Source organism: Dermacentor andersoni, chromosome 11 (assembly GCF_023375885.2).
Source record: "Dermacentor andersoni chromosome 11, qqDerAnde1_hic_scaffold, whole genome shotgun sequence".
Lineage (NCBI taxonomy): Eukaryota > Metazoa > Arthropoda > Arachnida > Ixodida > Ixodidae > Dermacentor > Dermacentor andersoni.
The window spans coordinates 90,365,304-90,392,120 of NC_092824.1; the positions used below are offsets into that span (position 1 = coordinate 90,365,304).

Below are 26,817 nucleotides of genomic sequence, written 5' to 3' on the forward strand. Positions count from 1 at the left end.
CTGCAACGTTGCAATGGCGCTTGCGTGATGACCACACCGCTACCGAATCTACACCTACCGCAAAGGCCCGCTCGTCGGCAGCTTGTGGGACGACTTGTGTTTGACCACTGCAACGCTAAATATACGGTCCGAAAAAATTATAGTCGAGATCAGTGGCGAATACATATAAGCTTCCAGTGTGAAAACGAAAATATACGCATTTTCTATGTTTATTTTTTCTTTCTTTTTTATCGAGTTTGCATGGTAGCGCACAACTGAAATTTATGTCTTAAGATTAACGCTAAAGATTAACTCTTTCCGGACGCGTATGACGGCGGGAGTTAAAATTCTATGCTGACATTCCTGCGGAACATTTGCCGCTTGTTCGCTACACACAGGTGCCAGAACATGCGGTGCGTACCTTACGGTAGATTTTGACAGATGCGATTATTTAAAATTTAGCGCACCAACGCATGAAGGATCGAGAAACAAACTAAATTTGCTCTGAAGATAGAAAGATAATCGACAGGCTACTACTTCGTGAGGTTCTTTAATCTTCATTCATCTATTTTTCTTCTCGCCTGGCCTCTGCAGAATGGAGAAAGCGCATCCCTTGGAACAAGATTCCAATATTCTTGCTGTTTACGAGGCGTCAGACGTAGTTCGTGCCATGCTAACAGAAATCAGTCGCTCGATTTGAAGCAAGCAAGCGTCGTCTGATAGAAACATATGGGAACAAAAAAGAAATTGCCGAGAGGCGAGCATACCTGCAGAGAAAGTTTTGCTTGAGCGCTGCGCCGACGGTCATCCAGGCGATATAAGTACCGAGTCAGCTGATCCCAGCTGCTCGTATGATCTTATCGTAAACAACGCCCCGATAAGTCACCGTGTCACAAAGAGGGTGAACCAATCTACCGCGGAGCTTTCACGATAGCTCGAGTTTGGAGACAGCGACACTGTCAGCGAGGCGCAGGCTATCCGCGGAATATCCTTGGAATTTATGAACAGGCGAGAGGAAGGCATTTCGGTTCTCGATGGTGTTGAAGGCAGCTGGCGCTCTTGAGAAAACGACAGCTGCGTGTGGACGTGAGAGCCCACTTTTTTTGTTTCAGTGAGCTTGAAATTTGCAACACTCGTTCGTCAGTTGCAAAGGTACTCCGACTTCTTACATAAACAGTGTCTTCTTGATTCGAATTGTTCACAGTAGAACGTCACAGTATTAAAAAATACGCGTAGGAAACTGCCATGTTTACAACTTTTCAGCGTTGCTCGATGACTATTTGTGACCGCCGGTTCTGGGCAATTTTTAAAAAACAGCAGTTTATTATAATACCGCTTATAATAACTAGTCAAAATTAATTTATTTTACATTTGAATAGGTGATGTCGAAAGTGTGACATCTCTAAAGTGTTTCCGGCTTCCAAAATCTTTTTTTGCCACATTGGCCGCGATCAATCAGCAATAGCATAGTTACAGTGGCATAGTTTTTAGGCCAATTTTGCTTCAGCGTCGCCATCGAATTTTTACAATTTTATTCCTACAATTTTAGTCGCCTTCTAACTCTACTTCACTCATTCATGGAGGAAAATCCAAGACTTCACTACATGTTCAGCACCATACCTCTACTGTCGCTTCATAATTATGACGTCAATGGTTGGTTATGTCCACGTATGGTTTAGTCGCTTACAGTCAAGGAGGATATATAAAACTTGCTGGAGTGGAAGCCGCCTATACGCGCCTATGGGCAAGGGTGAAGCCGCGCCGAACGGCCGGCGGCCATCTTACCAGAGGCAAAAGGCAACCGCGCCTGTCCGCGCTTCTACTTTTTCGCGCTGCTCATGAAGGCGCTAGCATTCAGAAACCAATGAAAACAAGTGCTTCTGGTTGTAAACGGTTATCTCCCATCAACTGTAGCAGCCAACTGGCGTGAAGAAGGCTATTTAACTGCGGAAATATTAAGGAGAAAAGCATAGCGCAGCCGCGCTTTTTCGCGTTTACAAAGCAACGCTAACGAGCGGTTCTAGTATTAAACGTCTATTTTTCTTCAACCAGAGGGAAACTGGCATGTACAAGGCAGTTTGCCAGTTCAAATATTAAGCAGAAAAGCTTAGCACTGCCGCGCTCGTGCTTTTCCGCGCTGCGGATGACGTTGCTCGCATTTACAGAGCAACAAAAACGAGTGGTTCTAGTTATATCCATTTATTTTCCATCAGCTAGCAGAAAACTGGCATGTAAAAGGCAGTGTAACTGTACAAATATTAAGGAGAAAAGCGTAATGCAGCTGCGCTCGCGCTTTTTCGCTTTGCTGATGCAGCTGCTCCCATTTAGAAAGGAATGCAAATGTGTGGTTCTAGTTGTAGTCGTTTATTTACCATCAACCAGCAGCCAACTGATACGCAGAGGGAAGTTCAAATGAGCAGATATTAAGGAGAAAGTCTCACATACAGTCAAGAACACCATGACAAACATCCTACTGGTGATTGAAAATAATCACCCTCGACAAAAGTGGTCTCACTTTGTTTTTGATCAGTTCACAGTTTCGTTCTTTCGTCATGTGGTGTATTCTCACTTTTATATATTCTTCAGCGATTTTTTTGCACAAAATATAAATATGGTTATCAAGTGGATCAAGATCAAGGATGTGGTCCTCCAGTTTCTGGAACCAGTCTTCATGCTTGCGGGCCTGGACGCTTCCTTTTCACCTGAAATAGGGGCCATTTGTACATCTGATGAGTCTCAAGTCAGAGAAAAATAAGAGCAGTTGTAAAGCTATGCCTCGCTTGCTACCAAAACTTACTGCTTCATAAAGGTGGATGTATGTTATTTTCAAATTTTGCTTAAGCATCTTTTCAAATCATTAGCCTGTTTATTTTGTTTAGCATCTGAGCTTGCATATTAATTAGATCTCTTTACGTCACCACCGACGCGCGCTTACTGAACAGATTTGCAGACTGGAGCCGCATCTGCAGCCTACGGTTATGAGTAGCAGTTTTCGTACTTTTTATCCTATGAAAATGAAAAAAAAAATTGAAGCTGTGCAAAATCTAGGCGCAAAAGCGGTCTCTATCCAATGTCATGGTTACAGCTTAGCTGAGGCGACCCTGCCAGACGGCAAATTTGGTGTAATTTTCATAGAATGTCATTCAAAGGTAATGCCTTTCATTAGCTGTGACAATGGTAAATTTAATGACATTAGTTGAAAACGACATCCGCGGTCTAATGAGCTCGAGAAACTCAGTCGCATTTCTCGCTTTTGCAGCTGGCAGGGCACACAGTGTTGATTTTTATCCGGCTTATCACGGTCACTTCTTCTCAACGAAAACGAGACCGCCACAAATACATCGCGCGACGTTCTAACATACTCACGGGCTTCTGTAGATGCTCCGGAAACGCAGGGAACACAGAAGGAACACTACCCGCACGCAGTCGTGTTGTCTGTCCGGTGCGGTCGAAGCACTCCGGCGCGAAATGCACACAGCAAAGACGATCTGCATCTTTCGCATGCCACCTTTCGCATGCCAACCTGTCGGCAATTCCAGGACTATTAGTCGTTGCGCACACACACACAACTTATCAGTTGACATCCATCGGCAACGCGAGCGTAGTGGCTCAATGAACGTGTTCTCGTGTACTTACAGGTGAAACGTGAGGCCACAACCCTTCTTCAGCCTGTTCGCACATCCGTAGGCAACGCAAAAGGCAACCATAATCAAATCGATGGTGTTTACATGCCCCTCACATCAAATTGCACTGCATACCAACTCACGAAAACAGCAGCGAGAGCCGGTGCCGCCGGCGCCGAGCGCGCTTTCTGCCTCTGGTAAGATGGCGGACGGAGGCTTCAGTCGGAGCGCGCTCTCTCCACTCCAGCAATTTTTATATATCCTCCTTGCTTACAGTACGGGAAAAGTATGGCCTTTGAGATTAAATCTTAAGGATAGACTTATAAAATGTTGCATAAGACATCATTTTCTTCTTTTTGCCTCATTTATTCTTCACGTTATAAATTTTGTAGAAGGTTGTGTGAGATATAAAAATAATAAAATAATTTGTGTATACGCTGCAGTTGACTCAAAACCGCCGGCTAACGTTTACTCTCCAAAAAGCGCGCGCATTTGGCCTTGTTTACGTTGCTGCTGGTATACATTGCTACAGTTCACAGGTATGTATTTCTCCCTTTTCACGCTTTAACATGATTGAACGCTAGAAACTTTTGCCCAGCGTAGCACTGACGCTTACTAAAATTATGGTTCTCACTTTCTCGTGACAGTGCAAATGCTTCCAGGCATCGAGCCGTCGCTCGCGCGACGCTAATAGACCTTCGTTTTTCTTCACTAAGCAGCAGTTGAACATGAAATATATTTCCTTTGGGGAGGCGAATGTGTTCGCAGAAATTGAAGTGAAACAAACCTACTTCGGTGACTACTAACGAAGCGTGAGAAAACTTACACGACGTTGAAATCTCGACGTGCTGCGTGAAGGCATGTTGAAATAGTTGTACTTAGCAAAATGGAAGTCGGCGCACTCGGGCCGCGGTTCTCGCTCGGCGTTCTCGCGCTCGCTGTACTTCGTATACGCCCCCGTGCAACTTGTATGTGTGCGCTGTATTCGTTCGCCAGCCCGTGAAAGCTCGTGGAGCGTGTTTTTTTCTTGTGTGTTACAAGGCTTGTAAGTGGCAAAGTGCATGTGCGTACTCCCTAATTTCGCGCTCTCATAACGTTTCCACTACGCGTGACTCCGCTGTAAAGTGGCAGTTGTTTTAGCAATGTAGTTTTATTTATTTCTTTTAATGACGATGCTTGCCGCATCTTTCAGAGAAGATAACGAAACTTTTCCCGGCTCTTTTAATCGAAGCGGCCATCTTCTATTCGGTGTGCCGATGTAGTGTCCGCAAAGCTCTTCCTCCAGTTTTGCTAATTCATGCCTTATTCCGAGAGATCACTCAGGCACTTGTTCAACCCGCTAAGGTAGCGGCCTCATTGTAGCGAAATGCTGCACCGCATATTAAATCGCACACACGAGAAATACACGTGCGATAAAAGTTACTTTGTCTCAGCGTAGCAAAATCTTGTTCCATTCCTGCTTATTTTTGAACATGCTCAAACTCGCACTCATCCGGAAAGGAACCAACTTACCGCTTGTAATCGTGAAAGGCGCCTGGGAAAAAAAGTCGTGGAGCCTCGCCGAAAACCAGCCGTCGTCTGCTAGCAACGCGAGTACTATACCGCGAGAGCGCCAGGCACCGCCCTGGAACCACGACCATTGTTTTTGCCCAAAGTCCGCCGCTAACTCATGTGATGCTCGATGTCTGCGGAGCAGCGCTCCTCCTCCACTCCTATTCTATTCACCAGCACTCTCTCTCACTCAAGACACTCGAATGAGTGTGAGTGTCACTGGTGGATTCAGAAAGGGGGTGCGGCGGAGGAGTGCCCAGGCCTGTAACGTTGTAAGTGCTTGCACTCAGTGGCCAGTTTTCGCCATTGAGCGGTAATGGAAAGATGTAGTGGAGTATGTGGTACAACAATGGATGCAGTTCATCATCAAGAATGGATATGTACTTATACAAAACACTTGCATACTTACAGGAGCTGTTCAAGTGTGCTGAATTGAGTGGGTGAGGCAGTGACCACGGAGCGAACAGGTATCACTCTGGAGACCAGGGAACTATTGTGGCCAGCTTTACATTGCTGAAATGCGCGTTAAGTGCACTTCACGACTGAAGTTCTGTATCTGAAAACGTCTCTTAATTCCTTAACTTTGTGGCACCTTCCAAGATGATTTCGTTACCCCTCAAACAAGATTCAATACATTATAGAATTTATCAATGGCAATATGGTTGACTTCACTGTAAATCAAAACTAATGAAAGCAGCCAACTAATATGTTAATGAATTCAGGAAATATTTGCAATGGGTAATACTGTGTAAAACATTTTGAGAGTCGTTTAAAAGCAGAGAAAACTGTGCTGCTTATATTGAACAGAGTAACACACAAACTGTGTCACATCACTTGTTCACTCTATGCCTTTGATTAACAGTGCTCTCTGCTCCTCCTGTGTTTGGTGTTTAGCCCTTCATTATAGATTCTTGCATGTGTAATCCTTGTGAATGAGCTCAAATGGCCAGAAATGCAAGCTGATTGTGACTCGCTTGAAAGTTAAAACAGCAAAAGAATGTAGAATGAAGTACAGAAAGTAAGACAGACATAGGTGACAAATTTATCAGCACGGTTGACCTTGTCTGGCATTGGAATGTGTTGTTTAAAATGTGGTTTCACCAAACTATTTCTGTCCTCCTTCTGGCGCTTTAAATAAAGACAAGGCTACTTCATTTTGCTACTCTGCTGCTAAATCCATTCCTCACAAAATGCTGAGTAAGCCTATGTCAAACTAAAGCATTGCTTATGCTTGCGAGTGGAAGTACAGACCTTGCTTGTGCCAGAAAACGCGGGCTCCTTGTGTGACTTTGTTGCAGTTGAAGTTTTATTTTATGCATCTTGAGAACACTGTTTCACCAGAACTATCACAATTCACCAACACTGTAGTGGCAGCTTTTGCTTCTGTGTTGCATAAACAGTTAGCTATATAACAAGCTGTGGTGACTCATACCAGAACACACACTGCTGAAGGAAGTGTAAAGAGATGCCATCTAGTTTATGGTGCTCTCTTGTTTAGTTAACTGTTGTATACAGATTAGAATACATTCACAAGACCTAAAGTGTCCACCAAGTGCATATTTATTAAAAAATGTTATTCTTGCCTTGACCACAGTATTTTTCATAATAAGTAAGTTCATACTAGCTCACAGTGATAGTTTTATCTCAGCAATGAGCTGTTCCACAGTTAGCTATCTGTTCAAACCAAAGCCTTCGTGAAAAACCTGTCACACTGTCTTTAATGGTGGTTGTTTGTTGTGTGCATATTCCAGTTCCTTGAAATTTTAAGCCCATATGCACTGCAGTGTTGTGTGCAGCTTTTACGTTCAACCATGTCAAACTGATTTCAATAAAGCTTGTTTAGTCTAAAAGAAGATGCTAAATTCTGCCAACTATTACTGAGTTGATATTGATTTACTTCAAAACTATTGTGGCATTTGCCCCAAAATCAAGTTTTATAAAAATTGAAGCCATATCTTTACAACTCTAACACTGCACCAAGAACAGCTATTGCAGTTCTTTAAAGCTTGTCTATTAGAGTGTCAAAAGTCAAAAGTCTATGAGCTAACTGGTTATATGAAATCATTACTTTCTGTGCACACGTTTTCAAAACATCCTCTTAGCCAATTATGAGTATATTGCCGAGCATTGTATACTAGATCAGTTTAGTACACGTTACATTCTGCTATTATGTGCAGTTACTAAAATGTGAAGTTTTTTTTCCAGACCTTCATTGATTTGAATGTGATGCATAATGCAGATTTTTTGTTGTATTTCTTTAACCTTCCATTTGCCAACAGTTTTTCTAAGTAACATAACACATAAAGATCTGTTCCAACAGTAACTATTTTCGAGCTTTCTTTAGTGCAGCTAACTTCAGTCGAATTGGTTTACCAATCATTCAGTTCAGCTCTCTGTGTTATGTGTATGCTAGTTGAATAGACAGGGCTGGCGGTAGAGCCTTCTCTTAATAGCAAAGCCATATGCGGCTTGTTTTGAAGGTGAAATACAGTTACACGTCATGTATGGGCCTCCTTGAAAAATAGATTTCTGGGTTAGGGTGTAATCCACTGATGCCCCTTGTCTAGCTGTCAGTCCTGCAAGCCTGTCTCGCCTCTAGCTACGACTTTATTTCAGCTGGTGGTTTTATCCTCTTCATGATCAGCTTCTCTTTTTTCTCTAGCACAGTGTTCTCATAAAGACGACAACAATGACTATGGCCATTCCCACTCTCCAGCTATTTCCTGCACCTCTGGAGCCTATCCTTGGCACTGGTGTTATGTGCTCTGGAGCATTACGGAGCACCTAGAAGGGCCACATCCTAGTTTGGTCCTCCCTAAACTGATTAACTTTTATTATCATTTTAGGTATTTACACAGTATTCATCTGCATGAAGAGGCCTGGAATTCAAAAGTACAATGATACATCATGTACACATTGTATGGATGAAAACATGGTATGCGGAAATGGCACAGAGAGCAAAAATACAAAAAGAAGAAGGTTTGACAGTAATCGAGCAAACATATGTAAAAGTGCAAAAATATTGCCGCGTATGACTTTAGCGAGCATGTGTGAGAGGGTAGTAATTACAAATGTGCAATGTAAACAGTATTCATAAATATTTATTGTCCATTTGCACAAAACATAAAAAGAGAGTGAAATAAATAGTAAGTACAATCTGAGCATGAAATTTCCCTTTTTTTTTAGTTAGTGCAGTTTTGATATGTACATATCAAGTGGTAAAATATTCCAGAATGCAGGGGGTGTAAAAAAAAAGGTAGAGTCAGCAAGTGCTTTGGTTAAAACAAACATACTGCTTGGTGAAAGCCTGGTAGTGCAAGTATTTTGACAATAAGGTGATTTCACAGTTGATTGAATTTTAATAAATTGGTGTAGTGGTGCTTGCAATCAATGGGCGTTAATTGCAACAGTGCAATAAAATTATTGTCTACTGAAAACATGGTGGTGTATATGTTCACAATCAGAATCAAGCACATTGGATTTGATTGTTCATTGATAAATTCACTGGCCGCAGTTGCTGTACACTATCACAAAAAGTGCACAGAAGTGCTAATGCAAACTGGAATCTGTCAAAGGGTGGTTATGGGTCAACTGCTCCGACCTGTATGAATATTGCATAGTATCGTCAATTTGTCCCTGTCAACATAACAGCAAGTTTGCATTTCAAAACAATAATATTGACATAGTGATGGGTGAGCCAGCAGTTCATATCTGTGTGCTTGCAGTGCAGAAGATAAGATGATAGGGGAGAGAATAGGCTGGGCAACGTGCTGGCTGCCAACTGGACTTAACTGTTCGCTTCTGCAGAAATAACATTATTTGTTTGTATTTATGTGGGTGCCTTCAGAAGGGCGAACTATAAACCTCAGTTGATAATCAGTGCTACAGTTCTCTATGTTTCCCTAGTTATTTGTGCTGATAGAGACTAGTAATGATGCATATGCAGAAGTGTCATGTGCAGCTAATGTTATCTCTTTAATCTGTGCAAAGTCTGCAAAGGATGGTATTGCCCAAACCTTGCTGCAGGAGGAGGAGGAGCAAGGAACCTTTGTTAGTCCTGACTGAACAAGGGGCCTATTCTGGGCCTCTCTGGTGGGTTCCTGGTGTGCTTAGGATCTAGTTAAATGATTCATGTGCACCTTAAGTAAATGCACTGCGGGCGCCCATTACACTTATACTGTCTGCATAAGCATTTTTACTGACTAGTTTTCGTCCCCTTTAGATTTCTTCATTTGTATATACAGTACCTATAAACAGTACCTATAGACAATATCTCGACGCTATCACATCAAAATAAGGTAAAGCAACAAGCAGATTGCACAGTACTATGAATATAAAGGAAGTTCAAAGACATTGTCTATATGGACTATGCATTACGTGTGTCATACAAGCATTACACCTGCCAGGTTCCAGGCCGCCAACATCCCCGAGACACCTCCATGGACATTACTGAGACCACTAGCGAGGCTTCAAATACCAGGAATTACAAAAAAATCCCACGTTTCTTCCATTGGCTTGAAACAGCTTACCCTGTCCCATATATTTACATTATATAGTGGGACTGTACAAGTGCTCGGTCACACCATTGGTCGGACCAATGGCTCGGTCACACCATCTGTCACAACGGCAGCATTTGTTATCCCACAACTTGCAATTACTCAGCGATTTCAATTAGAACACAAATCAACATCTACGGCTGCTGAACTTGGGGCAATACGGGAAGCTGTCCGTTTTGTGACAACGCAGACACCTCATAAATGGACAGTGTTCTGCGATGCCAAATCAGCGCTGCAGGTGCTAAAATGGTTCTAAAAGAGAGGACCATATTATGTGCTCGTGCTGGAAATTGCTGAACTTCATCACAGTGCCGAGTTAGGTGGCCATGTCATCACTTTCCATGGGTGCCTAGTCATTGTGATGTGACTGGCAATGAACTCTGACAGAGAGGCAAGATCAGTATTCTCTTCCTCTGATTAAGTACGGATTGCCTACTCACGACCTGACATCAACTGTATGATCATGATCAAGGCACTCATGCAGGACCCTACAACGGCATGCAGAGGCCACGATGACAACATCCATAGATGCCTACATATTATTACAATATCATGGAGCCATGCTCAAGAGACGAGCCGCCGCGAGAACAACAGTGAAGTTGGTCGGTGCGCTTGGCGCGAGCAAGTGTAGGCCTGGCTGCCTGGCTCCAGTGTAAATAGCCTGTAAATAGCCTTTTCTCTCTGTGTGTTTCCACACGCAACATTCTGGTGGAGGTCAGCGATCTCCGTCCTCACTACGGAACTCCGAAGTGGTCGACACACCGAGCTTGTCACCATGCCTCCTGGTGACAAGCCCACCTCTGCAACAGCTTCAGCTTAGACCTTCTCGGCCCATTTCCGGAATCTACAACAGGAAACAAGTGGGTTGCAGTCGCGGCGGGCTACGCGACCCGCTACGCCGTAACCCGTGCTCTTCCGACCAGTTGCGCAACTGATGTTGCGGACTTCCTCCTACATGATGTCATTTTGAAGCATGGTGCTCCGCGTCAGTTGCTAACAAGCCGTGTCCGTACGTTTTTGGCCAAAGTCATAGACGACATCATGCGTGCCTGCTCAATACGGCATAAATTTACCACCTCCTACCACCCCCAAACGAACGGCCTCACTGAGCGCTTGAACCGCACCCTTACAGACATGCTTTCCAAATATGTTTCCGACAACCACCGTGACTGGGACCTGGCTCTACCTTACATTACCTTTGCATACAACTCTTCCCGTCTTGAAACTGCTGGCTTTTGCCCGTTTTACCTCTTGTATGGCCGCGAACCAACGCTACCACTGGACACTGCTTCCGTCCGCCACAACTTCAACTAGCGATTATGCCCGTGATGCAATCGCCCATGCTGACCACGCTCGCCAACTTGCGCGCGCTTGTCTACAAGTGTGTCAATACAAGCAGAAGCAACGCTACGACGTCCATCACTGTGATGCCCATTTTGTGCCCGGCAGACTTGTGTTGCTTTGGTCACCTTCGTGTAAAGTTGGCCTTTGTGAAAAACTGCTTTCTTGTTACACAGGCCCATATCGCGTGCTCCGCAGAGTGACCGATGTCACCTATGAAATCGTCCTAGCCACGCCCACTACATCCTCCGCTGTGACAACCAGTGACATTGTCCACGTCGCCCGACTGAAGCCCTACAACTCTCCACGCGCCTTGGATATTTAACAGCACCATGACGGTGCTTTTGCCGCCGGGGCGGTATTATTACGATATCATCGAGCGATGCTCAAGAGACGAGTCGCCGCGAGAACGACGATGAAGTTGGTCGGTGCGCTTGGCGCGAGCGAGTGTCGGTGTGGCTGCCTGGCTCCAGTGTAAACAGCCTGTAAATAGCCTCTTCTGTCTGTATCTTTCCACACACAACAATATGATCAACCCAGACGGTAAATTCTGTTTGCCCCCCAACATTACGCAGAGCAAAATGTTATTGCTACACAGGATTCGGCTGGGTATTGCTTTCGTCCGTCACTACTCACGAGGATGTGATAGCTCATCGGCCAGTCGAACAGCCCTGATTGTGAACACTGCCAGAGGCCTGAAACGCTGGAACACGTATTGTGCGATTGTCCAGCATATAAGCTGGAGCGAAGGACGTTCGAAAGTTCCCTAGCCTACGTTGGCAGGCAACCACTGTCGGAGGACGCAAGCCTTGGCCCATGGCCTGATACTGCAACTTCAATGTCGGCGACTAAAGCGCTGTTGAAGTTTTTGCAGGACACCAAGCTAGATCAGCGACTCTAGTGGGACCACTGTCTAATATACATAAGCACTCGCCACTTCTCTTGTCATCATCCATCCCTGTACTTTCACTCCCCTTCCCTCTTCCCTATTGCCGAGGAGCAGACTAGAGCGCACTAGCTCAGGTCGACCTCTCTATCTTCCTGTCAATAAATTCTCTCTATATATACATAGAGAGAGAAAGTTTCTGTAAATTAATGAAAGGAGCTTCTAAAAGCTTTAATGCCTACTGAGGGAGGTAAAGGACACTAGCCCAACCCATAGCCCTTGGGCAGCCTTCACAGTAAGCTTGAAGTCATGACTTGTAAGTGCAAAGGCCCTTGTAAAAGAATTAGATAGCTGTCTCCACGGGGCAGCAGTATATGCGAGCCTCAAGGGTCAGTGGCAGTAATGCGCCTGCTGATGTGGTAGTTCATGTAGAGGCCATCGCTCAAGTCCTTTTGGTTTGCCAAAAGAAGGCAACGAAGGAACACTGCAAGCACTTGCACACTTAATGCTAGTTGCTGCCAAGCGCCTGTGTGCATCTGTCTGGAGTTGTCTGTCAGTGCGCAGGTTGGCTGATGCTTCAGTCGTTGATCGGCCCAGGGGATATCTCTGACTTGGACATGTCCTGGTAGTTTATGCTGTACCGGTGAACTTTGGTGACGTACCTTAAAGTAAGAGAGGTGCATGTATGTCAAGCATTGCTAATCAGTGTACTCCATTTATTTTAATTTAGAACAAAAAGGAAAGGTGGATATTAGTGGCCGTTCAAACGGACTTTTATAGATCCCTATTTTTTTCCAGATATTCACAGATTTAAGAATTTTTTAAATGTGGTGCATCACGTTTACTGCTGTATAACTCTACAAAAGCAAATACAGTTGAGCACCTTTATAACGAAGTACTTGGGACCTCCGAAATCATTCTTTATACAGGTCACTTCATTGTAGATGTCGCGCACCGCACAACTCAAAATAGAACTGGGACAAAATTATTCCTTCATTATACAGGCGCTCAACTGTATTGCAATTCTGTCGGTTGCATATTTATAACCTTTAAAATAGACAGAATGAATGCATTATACATTGCTCTAAAATTTACTTGCAATTTGTTATTAGATCTGCTTATCTCACATAAGCTAAGGTTTCTGCTTTAGTAGCTAAACAGATGCAGTTCACAGAAAGGGCTAAGAAGTTCGTTCAGTGATCTGCATGGCCACTTCCCTAAATAGGCCTCGAGCCATTTTTGAAACATTATTCTGATGCCATCTGTTTAGAATTCATTCTAGTTTAAACCAGTCTCACAAGTTGCTGCTACCGACACTTGTACTAACTGCGCTTGTCTGGGTTGCTATTCTGTACAGTCAAATTCCACCATCTTGTCAGCTCTGATTGGTCCAGAGGGCTGCTACGGCTTTTCTTATTGGCTCAAAATGCCATCATTACAGAATTTGACAAAACCCTGTTCTAATGTAACCCTAAGCCATGCTATTATATGCTATTAACTGCACCTCTGGTCTTTCTCATTGTAAATATGTCACATTTACTAACGCAAGTACATACGGGTACATATGTCACATGTACCCGTAGCTCCCACACCTTGAGCATAACACCTATTATGCTCGTACTAACACATTCAAGTACAGTTTTTTTCCACATACAATTGAGCTTTGGATTTCTCTCCCTGGTAACATTCATTCACTCACTAAAGGATTTTCTAGCTACCACTGGTAAGCATTTCGTTAAGATGTAAAGTGTTTCTTTTTGATCATTCATTTTTTGTGCATGTTTGTGTTTTTAATGTGTAATGTATAGTAATGTATAATGCTCCCACTCTTCCTATAGCCCTATATTGGGCTGCAGCATATGTAAACAAATAAATTTAAAAAATGTCACAAGAAGCAGCCCTTTAGGCTGATCGGTCTAGGTTAAGTTGCAAAACAGTTTTCGTTACTTTTTTTTTGTGTGGAGTTCTGGATTTTCGACCAAACTTAACCATCTTAATTGCGTGCCAGCTGGTGCAGAGAAATCAAGAACCACCTGCGTTCCTGACATAGGAAGGAAAAAAATTGTGGGAGCGGCCTGTCGGGGGCTTACGCAGTGAGGCCGACGGCGATGCAGCTGATTCCGGCGGCCACCAGATAAGGCATTCCCGGGAAAAATCCGATGGACTGGTTGAATATAGTGGTGAACAGCACCTCGCCGATGATTGGCACCACGATTTCGAACGAGGTCATTAGCGAAAACACCTTCCCTGCAACACAAGCACAGGGCACTTGTGGAGCCTGCCGTAAATTCAGAGTAGCTTTGCCTCTTGCCTTTCTGTTTCAGTTTTTTTGCCGTAGTTATCCGGCCCTCTTTCATACTAATACTGACCTGTGAGTTCGAAAAATAGCACCAAGAGCGGTGAAAAGCGACTTTCATTGTATTTTTTCTCTGTTAATTTTCTTGAAGGCGTGGGAAGCTGTTGAAGTGCCACTGAATGATACTTGTAAATGGACTGCGTTCCTCATGGCTATGTAAAGCGGTGTCGATTTGTGGGTGAAAAAAAGAAGACGCTGGTGCCTGGTGTCCACAAATTATATTTTTTAGCCGAGCTCGCGCACCGTCAGCGTGCTGGTCATGTTGTGACCGTCTTTTGTGACCGGACCATTGTGGCACGTAGTAGTGCGCTACAGATCGATATTTGACCCAATCATAGCGTGAGCGTCGTGCGGCGCGAAAGCAATATACGAGCGAACACCGCGCCCAATATGTCCCCAAAAATTCACCAACGATTACGATATTAATTCCCTAATGCGAAATTCGAGCAAAGCTCTATGCGCGATTTCATTTCACGATATATCGGCTGGCGCGACAGTCTTGTCTCGTGCGGCACTTTGCAAACGGAGTGAAGTGCGACGCGACTGCCTCGCTAATCGGGAGATCGCGAGAGGCGGCGTGTGGGTGACGCGCGGGGCGATTCACAGCAACCGTCGCAGACAGACCTCCGTTCATGCAGCGCTTTGTTCCCATACAGACGACGCACGCTACTATGGCGCCATTTCGTAGCCATCGTCGCTTCTGAGCACGTCTTGCGCGGCGCTACGCTTCTCACGCTTTCGCTATACCTTCCGCCGCATTGTTCCGCTGGAACTCCTCCGCTTTCCTCCTCGCACTCTCTTCGCTATCGCCATCTTTCATCTCCCACTGGGCTCCGTGTTCTCTCTTTCATTCGTTGTGCTCGGTTATGAGGTACGCCGAGGGACGACGATGCTCAACGCGGGAACGGGTGCCTATGAGCTGCACTCTAAAATGCGTTTCATATTCCTTGGGTGAAATGTTTCGTTGTTCTTGTGGTGCTGTTCTGGACATTGTCAAATTCCGCCATATTGTCAAATTTGGTGATGGCGGCATTTTGAACCAATCGGAGAAGCCAGCTGGGCGAGGCTGATTGGTTCAAAATGCCGCCATTACAGAATTTGACAATGTCCAGAGTTGTACACCTGGGTTACATTTGCGCCAGCTTTCCCGCCTCTCGGGCTTGTTTCGAAGTGGCCTTTCTCTTGCTATCTGGCAGCAAACCAGATACGCTACTTCGGTACACAATACAGACGCCATAATCTTGAGCCGCTATACCGGATACCTGTCCGAAAAAGTAGCTCACGGGAAGACGGCGCTTGGTATAAGCCGAGTCAAAGTAGTCTGGTATAAGGGCCACTGAAACGCAACAGTAAATCAGCTTAGTATATGTAAAGTATTATTTCAAAACTCATATCATTTGAGGCTAGAAAGGTTGGCATAATCTACGAATAAAATTTTCTATGAAACTGCGTTTACACTTCCCTCCCAACAAATTCTGAAATATATTTAAGTTTAAATTTCGCTTAAATTTTCGACAGTATGTATACGCGCCAGGTAATTGAGCTTGTCACTTACCGACTTCGTCAGGCGCCACCAGCTTGGAGAGATGGGTCCTCACGCCCACCTGGCCGAGGAAAGTGGGAAGTCCCACGAGGCATTCTGCGCATAAAAACGCGTTTCTTTATTTGGTGACCTTCAGGGGCTGTACAAGCGTGCAGCCTCAACATTGTATCGTATGGAGGTGTGCGAATATTTGAGACTTGCGAGTAACAAATCGAGTATTGTCCTATTCGAATCACTCACTCGAATTAAATAGTCGCCATTCGTAGATGCGAATACATTTCGTATACTTCACGTTATCATTTGGGCGCAAACAAACTGAAAAAAAAAGCTTTTTTTTTATTAAGTGCGCACTATCCTGGTCATAATGAACATAACGTAGTAGATTAATGAAATTAAAGATTGCCATCCATTCGAATGTAGCACGAAGCTACAAAGCAAACCCTTACGGATTTCTCAGAAAGAAAAAAATCGTCCTTGTGCTGGAATCGAAGCGGGGATCGACCAGCGCATTTCCGAGGCCATCTCTACCATCTCGGCTAGCCAGGAGGCTAGCAAATAGCAGCGCTTGGCCGAATTGACATCTCGAAGCAGAGGGTTCGTGAATATGACAAATTTTCCTCCATCTTGCGGGCTGTCGTAGAATTGATTTGATGTAACGTAGTATAGTAAAAAAAAAAAGTCGGTTCCACGTGCTGTAACTTACGATCTGATTATGTTATGAGGAAGGCAGTAGTGCGCGACCCCGGATTAATTTTGGCAACCTCGGGTTTGATTCACGTGCACCCAATCCGTGGGACCCGAGCGTTTCCGCATTTTGGCCACATGGAAACGTGGCCGCCAAGGCCGGGATGCGAACCCGCGACCTCTGGTTCAGCATGCGCAACGCCATATATACACTGGGCTACCGCAGACGGTTGCGCAAGCTTTGTGAGCAATATGTATGGTTCATGATCGTCTTTAGGTTCACAGAAATAATTCTGTAGTTCCATAATAACCGTTGCTGCATTGCCAAGATAAAATGTTCCTATGTATGCGTGTTATTTGGCTTGTCGGGGGGGGGGGGGGGGGGGGGGGGGCTAGATCGTGATGGTATTTCGGTGTAGGCGTAGCTAAGTTCTTCCTTTTTGTCCATGTACTAGTTGCGCTACGCTAAAAGACGTTTAAAATGCACAGTAGAGTTTTAGAATAGGGGCCCCAATAGTTTGGGGCCCCAGAGAGCTTTGCGGGTGTAAGCGTTGGGGCACGCAGGAGTGAAGAGTTTTAGAATAGGGCTTTGCGTTTGCGGATAGCGTCTTGCGCTGACAGCGCCACTACGGCGTCAAAGAAAAGCTATTAGAAATAATTTAATAAAATATACCGTTTTATGATAGGAATAGTAATTTTGACTTGCGTGTATTCGCGTTTAATTACAATTTAGAGGTTATTCTGTACGCAGCAGTTGCGCTTAGTTTTGAGCAAACCAACTTTACGTGCCTGCACCAGCCAAGCTTAGCTGCGTTAGGCCTACGAGCCATAAAATCTACAATCGAATTCGGAATCAGCGGCGTCTAATGAATCAGTCTTCCTAACACACGCTAGTTGAGAGAAAGCAATAAACGCAGTCACTACTCCTAGCTTGCGAACTTCACGCGTTACCACGAATCGAACCAAGTTTGGTGCTAGCTTAGAGCCGTCGCTTCGATGGGTGCCGCCATTTTTGCTGACGCAATGCTTTTGGGGCCACTATTTGGGCTCCCGCTAAATCGGTGAAATAGCGTTCCCAACGCAAAACCCAAACGCAGTTTGCGTCTCACGCATGCGCAGTGGCTTCGACGCTATTTCTTTGGTGCCCCTATTCTAAAACTCTAGTATGGTCTTCGTACGCCTTTGATTCCTGAAGAGTGTAGTACGGGAGATTTTTTTTTTCTTCAGGGTTACGCCCTTGAATAAACACAAGTCAAGTTGTGTCAACAGCGTCTTGTACGTCATTGCACTCTGTAGAGTAACACGTTTTACGGTACGAACCTTCAGATTGGGTCACTTGCGCTTTTGGCACCCCGCAAGCGGGAGGGGGGGGGGGGGGGAGCAGTGCGCGCCACACGCTTTGGGGCTTACCTTGTCGCACAAGAATCGTCATCTGTCTCGCTTGTCTTTATTTAACGTTACGCGCCCGGTACTTCCACGTCACGAACGGCATGCGCATTATCAGGGTCACATAGCCATGACAGGAAAGTAGCCAGCGCAGAGTTTACAAAAAAGGAGGTGCAAGCAAAGCAGGTGACGATTATTGTTCTCGGAGATAAGCCCCAAAGGGTGCAAACATTAGAGTGCAAAGCACAAACAGTATTGTTTGGAGGGTGTAGTCATACTTGAATGTAGAAGCAGCTGCGTAGACGTTGTACAAGACACTCGGCTCTGATTTTCCGGTGGTTTTGTCACACGGCGCTCTTACATAGCCTACTGAACAAATTACGCATACAGACTGATTAATCAGTGTTTCCCATAGTAGTAAATCCCTGTTAAAAGAAATAGAAGACCGCGTGCATAATGATAGCGTTTTTAGCATTCATCTTAGCGGAATCCACATCACTCTCGTGCTAATTACACGAAAAAAAAACGCATAGAGTTGTTTCAGCTTGCCCGCTCTTTACGGAAATACCGTATTGCTGTAAACGTGGACACTGGCAATAGCCACATGTTGTGACGCTTGGTCCAACACGTTAAACGTTTTCGTGTTACACATGAATGTTTCCGTCGAAGCAATATATAAAGCAAAAGGGACTGCATGTCGATTGTACCTGCATGACGCTTTACATTAGCAGATAAATAGCGCGTGTTCGATTACTGCAAAACTACGTCTACTTGGGTTAAACTCAGCTACACGAGATGGCGTTCACGTTGATGCCTCGGTATATATATCTACATCTGTCGGTTTAGTCTCCTTTGGCCTTCTTTAAAGGCTTGGGGTCCGAGTTATATAGGAGGGGGGTGGCGGAGTAAGAAGGCGCAGTTTCGCCCGAAAGGCGAAGCATCGATAGCGATAGCAAATTAGCGGACAGCTATACGAAGTAAGAACAGTAGATTTATGGGCCGTATAAAGTTGTAAACGTAAGCGCACGAACTGAATTAACAAGCATAGCGTCACGCCCGCACAAGCAAACATGAACACATCTCACTCGATGACCGCGGAAACTCACTGTCAAAACGCTGGAGTGAGAAAGCGCGGCAGCAGCAGCGAGCGAATTGACCTTCGTGCTGCGTCTCTCATCAGCGCCAACTAAGCCGCGAAAGCACAGTGCACAACAGGCTCTGTCCCCGTCGCAGATGACCTTCAAGATACAACGGCCTGGGCGGGCGCACGCGACTGCACAGGCGAGTAGAACGCGCTCCCCTCCTTACCCTCCCCCGTAACCTCGCGCGCGACGGAAGACGGCGCGCTTCCTCTCCACTTTCCTCCCTAGCGTGCGCAAGATTGAGCCACGATGGCCCACTCACCTTCGGAAGCTTCCACGCGCATCTATACAGCATATGCCACGCGGCGATGGTTTTATCGCCCTTCTACTTTATACGGAAGCTCCCGGCGACGCCGACGGCAGAAATGCGGACTCATAGGCAACTCCGCACTTCGGCTCGTGTTGCAGTATATCACAGATAACATCACACAACATATGGGCACTAACGACTGCCGTGCTTTCAGAAGCTAAATACGGATATTCTGCACTGATATTACGCGGCTATAAGCTAAAGTTAACTGGTCAGATGTGCCTTGGGATAAAAAGCAAATGATTGTTCCGTTTGTGGTTCGGTGTGCACCTTCTTTTTATAGTTAGCTGATACGTTTGACAAAGCCTTCCGCGTCCGATGACTGGCACTTATTCGTGCTCGCAGCATGCAGTGTTCGAGGTAGGTCGATCTCTTGCTTAGGAACACAGCAGCCACCTCCCGCCCGTGGAAATTCTCAAAGCCCGGCGAAACGTGAGAAGTGAATAACAACCAATCGGACGAAGTTGAGTTTCTTCCAATAGGCTTACAGAATCAATGGCGAGGGTTTTTTTTTGGCAAAGTCAGTTGTGTTATAGTGTAAATGCCTTGGAAACGAACTGAACCAGTTGTAATGGAATTTAGCTGTGTGCACAGCGTCGGAAAGCAAACTAACGGTGCTGTGCGCAGGTCGTACGCTCTGAAGCTGGAACGAGCGCTTTTTTGCAATTGCTTCTAAATTTATTGCAAGCGAATAAACTGAACTCGCCGCGTTGAATGAGACAACAGCATTTTCTTCTTGCACCGCTGAACTAAAGCACGCTATATTTTGACGTAATAATTCTGCGGAAACCCGCAAGGTGGAGAGAAGCAATTAATGAAGGAAGAATGAGACATCCACCCATACGTAGCTAAGTGCTGCAAAGGAAACCCATACGGCTTCTTCCAAAGAAAAGGCTCGCAGTTGAAGAAGAATTCGTCCTGATCCGGGACTCGAACCGGGACCACCGCCTTTTTGAAGCAGCCGCTCTACCATCCGAGCTAACCAGGCGGCTAGCAGATGGCAGGCGAAGTCGAATTTATCAACAACTCAGAAGCAAAGGCAAGAGTTTGACGTAATAGTTCTGCGGAAACCCGCAAGGTGGAGAGAAGTTACTATAAAGGGAGAATGAGACATCCACCCAAATGCAGCCAAGTGCTACAAAGGAAACCCATACGGGTTCCTCGAAAGAGAAGCTTCTCGGTTGAGGAAAAATTCGTCCTGGTCCGGGACTAGAAGCTTGTGTGGTCTTTCATGGCGAAGCGAGCACTGCGCCAAAGACAGGGACGCAGAAAGAAACATCACGCGCGACTCTGACTTCCAAACAAGGTTTACCGGTCATGCAAAGACCGTTCCCCCAATAAACATCGCTGAAGTCATGCACCGCGAGCGTCTCTCTTTCTGCGCGTCCTCGTACTCGGCGCTGTACTCGCTTGTCGCGAGGCCTATAACGTCCGGAAACTGCCCAGCGGGTCACGAGAAAGCCTCATTTGGGAGGAGCTCTGGACGAATCGTCACTCCCTGTGGTTATTATTTAACGCCTAAACCAACGCACGGTGCGCGAGCGTTTTCGAATTACAGACATATATACGTCGTATACCGCGGCAAAAATAAGTTTACGTAAGGAAAGCTTCCACGGGTTCCGCTGGCATTTTCGATAGGCGGGACTCCTGCGACAATCAAGTGCTGACCGTCGTAACGGGCATTTCGGGAATTCGTCAGACAAAAGCACACGCCCCCCCCCCCCCCCCCTCCCCTCCATGCGGCCGAGAGCTCGACGGCCCCATGGCATTGTCATGCGGTGAAACGGTCTAAGCCTCTGTATGAATCACGCCTGTAGGTGCTGTATATGTGACTGGAAAACAGCTGCCTTGCGTCTGATGTGACTACAGTTTTTTTTTTTTTTTTTTTTTTTTCTATGGTGACATGTTGCTCCGCGCATTTGCTCATGCCGGATAGAACACGCAGCTGGCTTGGCGTTTTCCGGATGGTTATTCGTGTTGCACATATGTTAAAGGTGCGTCACGTATGAGCTGGAGAACAGTGCTGTTTTATGCTTGTCAGCCAGTACTCGAAGCCTAACGTTTTACAAGAAACATTGTGCCTATCCTCAGTGTCGAGAAATTTTATAGTCGAGATATGTAGTCAATTGTCTTGCGCTGTTCCACCTATTTTACGTTTCCGCTCTTTCAAAACAACAATGCAGTGCGGATAACTGTTAACTGGAACGTCAATGCATTTCGCGGCGCGCTTTGTATTTCACGAAACAGGCGCTAGGCACAGTTTCCACCGCTAAGTCTCGAACTAAAACGTGTACCTTAAAGACAATATTTAAAAGATAATTAGTGAAATATTGTATTTAGTAAATTATAGGGCAAATTTTGATGTCTGTCACTGCTGTGAGGAATTATTCTGCAAAAATAATCTATATATTCTCAAATTATCTGCGTTCTGGGGACAGTCGTCGCAGAAATACGGTATACAAGGCACCGCGCGTAGTCAAATTTCCCGCGTTCTTCGTTGAGAAGGGCGTCGCTCTTAGTTTTGAGTCTTCATCGGCTTGTCCGCTCGCCATCTATTCACTACTGTCTTTTCTCTTTCGCTCGGCTGCCGAAAGCCCTTCCTTTCACAACTTCGTAGACTGTAGAACGAATTAGTACACTTACGCAGGTAGTACAGCCATTCTTCGTAGGCGAGTCCCAGTATGGCCATCTGCGCAGCCGCGAAGCAGCAGCCGACGAGCGCCATGGCGGGGTCGCTGATCTTGAGGACCTTCACGAAGAGGAAGACGATGGGCACGTTCAGGACCACGCTCACCACGGTGGACACGGACTGCACCGTCGAGTAGTAGGCCACCGTCCAGGAGTACATCTTGCGCACGTAGAAGTACGCGATTCCCGAGGCTGTGAAAGAGGACGTGCGGTGCACGCAGTACTCTTCGCACATCCGGTCCTGGGGCAGCTCCCTAAAAGGAGTGCTCCCGAAGTTTCCCTAAAGGTTACGAATTTTGGCTCTTTTTTTTTTTACAATGTTATCAACGTTGCGTCGTTTTACGGCAAATGAAATCTGCTCGCGAAACAGTTTCGCTCGTCGGTGCGCAAACCTGCCGTTGGAAGCCTTCTGTGGTGAAAGAATGCGAGAGAGAGATGTACTTGTTTTGAGCAAGTTTATACAGACAAGTTCCTGGAACAGGTGCATTCGGTAACACCAGATTAACCCGGAAAAGGTCACTGTGATCTAAAAACGGTGTGTTGCTTGTTAGTATTTGCTGCGCCAAGCTTTTTCGCTGCTGGCGTTGCTGCGTCTAAAGGTCAATCACATTTAATAAAGGGCGTATGTGTCCCTGAAAAGGCATGTGCTCGGGGCAAGCTTTGTGAAAAAGAAAAAAAAAAGTATCATGTGCCCTGCACTTCAAGAACTCATTCCAATATTTGAGTACGGAATCATTGCACAAACCTAACGCTACCCCCCGGTCAAGGTGCAGGAAATGCAGTCGGGTCGTTTCGCATGAAGCCTGCGCGACGTGAAGCGAATGGGAACCCGCAATACCGTTTTGCTTCGCTGTTGACGCGAATAGCAAAGTGTTGATCCTCTTTAACTAGTTTAGGAAGTGCAGGCTATATTTTGACAGCGTGTTTCAGGACTAGATTCAATCGCCTGCCAAGGTAAGAAAATACTCAAAACCATAGTCTTTAGGAAAGTATGCTCGAAATGGCCTTGACACATGTAAGTACAGCCCAATACTAGTATGTAAGTACTAGTTTAGGAAGTGCAGGCTATATTTTGACAGTTTGTTTCAGGACTAGATTCAATCGCATGCCAAGGTAAGAGAATACTCAAAACCATACTCTTTGGGAAAGTATGCTCAAAATGGCATTGACATATGTAAGTACAGCCCAATCAGCGATGTTGCACTGCATGACGTCACTGGCGTCGTGGTGAGCCAAACTCAAAACGGAAAGTATGACCCTCGTTTTCTCCACCATGCAGTGTTATTTTCCCCAAAATAAGTTCAAATTAGGTTTCGAAAGAATGATTTCGTACTCTAAATGGTTTGTAATACAGACAACGCGTTCTTGACGTCTTGTTTATAATGGTGTTTTTCCCTTCCCCTGCAGCTAGTGCCTCAAAGCAGCGCGTCTCGTCGCCGCATTGCTTCAACTCTTACAGACCCACCTGCGATCGACGTTCGAACTTCACAATTGATCGAAGGCTTCATACGTATACTCACACGACATGTCAAATAAGACGCAGGAGGTGACCCCGAAGAGACACCACAGCTGCAGCCGTCCCCTGTTGGGCCTGGCTGTCATCGCATTTCTGAAGCTCTCGGTCAGGTTCTGCAGCTGGAAGAAATTCTTCAACCTTAGCGACAGCCCGTCCTTCGCGTGCTCTGGTTTCGCGAGGTTCTTGATGGCGACGAAGGTCCATACGAGCGCGAACGACTCAAGCGCGAAAGACGTGTACAGCACGGGCATCCAGCCGAAGTGGCCGTACACCTGGCCGCCGACGTAGCTGCCCAGGGGACCGCCCAGCGACATTACTATGCTGAGCGCGAAGAACCTCATGCGCCTGCGGTTCTCCCTCGTCGACAAAGTTGCCGCGCTGCAGACGGCCGTGAAGATGCTGATGCGACCTCCGCACAATCCGTCCGGAACCATGGACAGGATGTTCGCGTAGAGCGGCATCGCCATCTGGTACACGGTGAAAATGTCCAGCAGCGTGGTGGCCATGAAACCCACCGTGGCGGTCACCAGCGGTGTCCGGTAGCCGTACTTGTCGCACCAGGGCCCGACGAAGATGGCCATGACAGCCGAGGGTGCCAGGTGCACGACGGAACGGATCATGCTCGTCGTGCTGGCGTACTGTTCGGCCTTGTCCTTGACGTCCTCGAAGTCGTCCAGATGGGAGCAGACGCTGGAGTTGAGGGAGAGCGTGTTGAGGCAGGACTTCCGGAGGAGCAAGTCCTGGACTACTGTGGTGCTCATCTTTCGAGCCACTACGTAGAGCGCCAGGTATATCTCGAGCCTGACGACCAGTAAAGCGCCGAAGGCACGACGCCAACCGGGTGCGCTGTTGCTGACGACGTCGACGTCATCGACGGACTTGCTACTCTCCTGTCCAGTTGTGTCCCCGGTGCTGCATTCCACGAGAAATGCGGGTTGACAAAGGTCGGGTATCTCGGGGCTGCAGTCGTCGGGCGTTTGAGCCGGAGTTCCCGCATTAACTTCGGCGCTCATTTCGAGAGTCGGTGTTCGGGCCTTTCCGATAGGGTTCTTCGCTCTGCTTGAAGCGGAAGAAAAGGGAAAGGAGTTATAATATGCAACAGGCTGAGCGAAATAACGTAAGAAAGGTAGGGTTCGACAGCAGCTCGAGCTTAATATCACTGACTGTGGTTCGAGAAAGTATCACGCGAATATCGACGATGCGATCGTATACATACGTCTACACAAAAGACTGTTCCTATATAAATGTATACAGGGTGTTTCAGCGAACACTTTCAAAAGTCATCAAGGTTGCCTGTGGCAGATGGTACAATTCTAGTTCATGAAGTGGCCTACTCAAAGCGGCGGACACTACCTGCACAAAAAATTGAAAGCAGAATCAACCAATTAACATTTATTTACTAATGAAGTTTCTAAACGGATACCTTATGGCCCGTATTCCAATTTGCAAGTTCTAGACGCGGATTTCGCAAGGTGGATCCATTTGGAACGAATTCTCAGGGTGACACCGGTTTCGAAATATTCTCGAACTTTGCGGAGCAATGCACTGGCGTTCTAGTTACTTTCCTAACTAAACGTCGTTTTACGCGTTCAAGCACTATACAAAACACACGCACACACACACACACACATATATATATATATATATATATATATATATATATATATATATATATATATGTGTCGAAATATCTAATGTCAAGTCATTATGGGATTGTTTGAATTAATAAGTCTTTCGCAAACTCGCAGCACGTTCCAATGCAGGGTTCCGCTTGTAACGAATAATCGCTTTCACCGAATTAAACTCCGAGATGCTCATTTAGTGTTTTGTCCACTTTAATCAAGAAAGGACCGCACACGTACTCAATTTGCTGGAGTTGTGCCTATCGTAAGCAAAGTATATGCCAATAAGCCGTTGTCAGCAAAGGACGGTTACGTCTTTTGCGTTAGGAGTTGCTTATTTCATTGTGACTGAGCACATTCTGAGTAAATGCGCTTACATTGTTATTTATTTATATTTAGTGAAGTGACCCAATTCAGCCCCCTTAGCTTCTCGTGCATTAGCCTCGCTTGACGCGAACGCACCTGAGGGTCTTCTGAAGCCAGCCTGCAGACGTGCGACGCAAAAGTACTCACCGCCTGCGCTGTCGGCTCGCTACTGGAGCTGGGTTTATCCTGCCGGCACGGTTTAGAGCGAAGGGGCAAAATAATTGTGCGCCTGACGCTCATTGAGCTGCCTATTCGTACTAGTGAAAGCCAAGGTAACACGAGGAAAACCCTTATCGATGTCCACTTCACTTTGAACAGCTGGATGAGAAAATATTTTATCGGTAATTCACGCAGAATACGCAGGTGTGTTATCGCACGGCGTCTGTTCCGATAGCTTTGTGCTCGCATGTAATGCTTACTTACTCTGCATAAAAAAGCAACATCTACAGGGTACTGCAATGCTCGATGTACAGTCAACAGCAAAAGTTTACGGGATGTGGTTGAGTTTACGGGCCCTTTGTTGAGTGCTCCAGAGGGGTTGTTTATGCAATTCCCTTGCACCCTTGTGGGCAGCTCTACATTGGTCAAACTGAGGGTTGTGTTAACGACCGTTTAAGGGAACATGCGCAAAAACTAAAGAAAAAAGAGGATAAGGACGCACATTTGGTGGCTCATGTTACCGCTTGTGGTTGCGACAACTATTCTTGGCAGGAGCGGCAACGCCTCTTCCAGGCTCGCTCTTGAAGCCTTCTTTATCAAGAATAGAGATAGATGTGCGAGTGAGCCTTCTATCACATTACTGGATGCCGAATTTAACTTCTTGCGCAACCGCCTTTGATGTGCATGTACCGGCTACTGTTCTGCTTGGTAGGCGCATGCGTGACAAGAGGATATATATATATATGCACTATCCTTCCTTCCTTTAAACAGTTGTGAGTAGCGCTTGTCCTTGTCTGTCTTCCTTGTGTCCGTGGTTTTATTCGCGCTAAGCTACTACTTCAAATATGGGCGACCAACTAGCCCAACAGTCAACTCTTCTTGGTACTACCTAGTTCAGGGCAAATGGCGCTTTTTAGCACCATTTTCGCAGCGCCCCCTGGGCAATGCAAGAGCCCCATCGAATCCGTTAACAGCCGCCGATGGCCAGGAGCCGGCAGGCATAGCTCGCTGGGCCATCGAATCAGACACCGGTTGCGCTTGTGACACGATCGCTTGCAGCTCGTATAACGAAGCGCCTATGTTAGTCGGTACAACGTGTACACAGTTAT

At 46.0% G+C, this 26,817-nt stretch overlaps 3 protein-coding genes across 3 annotated transcripts in view; 1 reads left to right on the plus strand and 2 right to left on the minus strand.

Annotated features, from left to right (window-relative positions):
• Positions 1-828, minus strand: part of LOC126517530 (probable peptidoglycan muropeptide transporter SLC46) — a 31,806-nt gene extending 30,978 nt beyond the window's left edge. Inside the window, exon 1 of the mRNA XM_072285292.1 lies at positions 747-828. The gene's annotated coding sequence lies outside the window, so the exon portion shown is untranslated. The remainder of the gene's footprint in view (positions 1-746) is intronic.
• A 3,210-nt stretch (positions 829-4,038) lies between these two features.
• The window catches only part of Cln3 (CLN3 lysosomal/endosomal transmembrane protein, battenin), an 88,936-nt gene continuing 66,157 nt past the window's right edge, over positions 4,039-26,817 (plus strand). Inside the window, exons 1-2 of the mRNA XM_072285295.1 lie at positions 4,039-4,141; positions 5,565-5,620. The gene's annotated coding sequence lies outside the window, so the exon portion shown is untranslated. The remainder of the gene's footprint in view (positions 4,142-5,564; positions 5,621-26,817) is intronic.
• On the minus strand, positions 8,235-25,149 carry LOC129380165 (probable peptidoglycan muropeptide transporter SLC46). The gene is made up of 5 exons (XM_055065414.2): positions 23,566-25,149; positions 22,001-22,237; positions 15,848-15,931; positions 14,027-14,183; positions 8,235-12,598 (listed from the first exon to the last, which is right to left on the minus strand). Exons 1-5 carry the CDS (start codon positions 24,572-24,574, stop codon positions 12,514-12,516), a joined length of 1,572 nt encoding a protein of 523 aa, XP_054921389.1. The 5' UTR covers positions 24,575-25,149; the 3' UTR covers positions 8,235-12,513.

Bases quoted from the DNA above. Each gene is read 5' to 3' on its own strand.
- LOC129380165 (XM_055065414.2), bottom strand. From the start codon at position 24,574: ATGAGCGCCGAAGTTAATGCGGGAACTCCGGCTCAAACGCCCGACGAC. The intron at 22,238-23,565 runs GTGAGTATACGT...CCTCTTTCACAG, and splicing joins CGTCTTATTTGACATGTCGT to CCTCGGGAATCGCGTACTTC. The intron at 12,599-14,026 runs GTAAGCCCCCGA...TCTTACTTTAAG, and splicing joins ATCGCCGTCGGCCTCACTGC to GTACGTCACCAAAGTTCACC.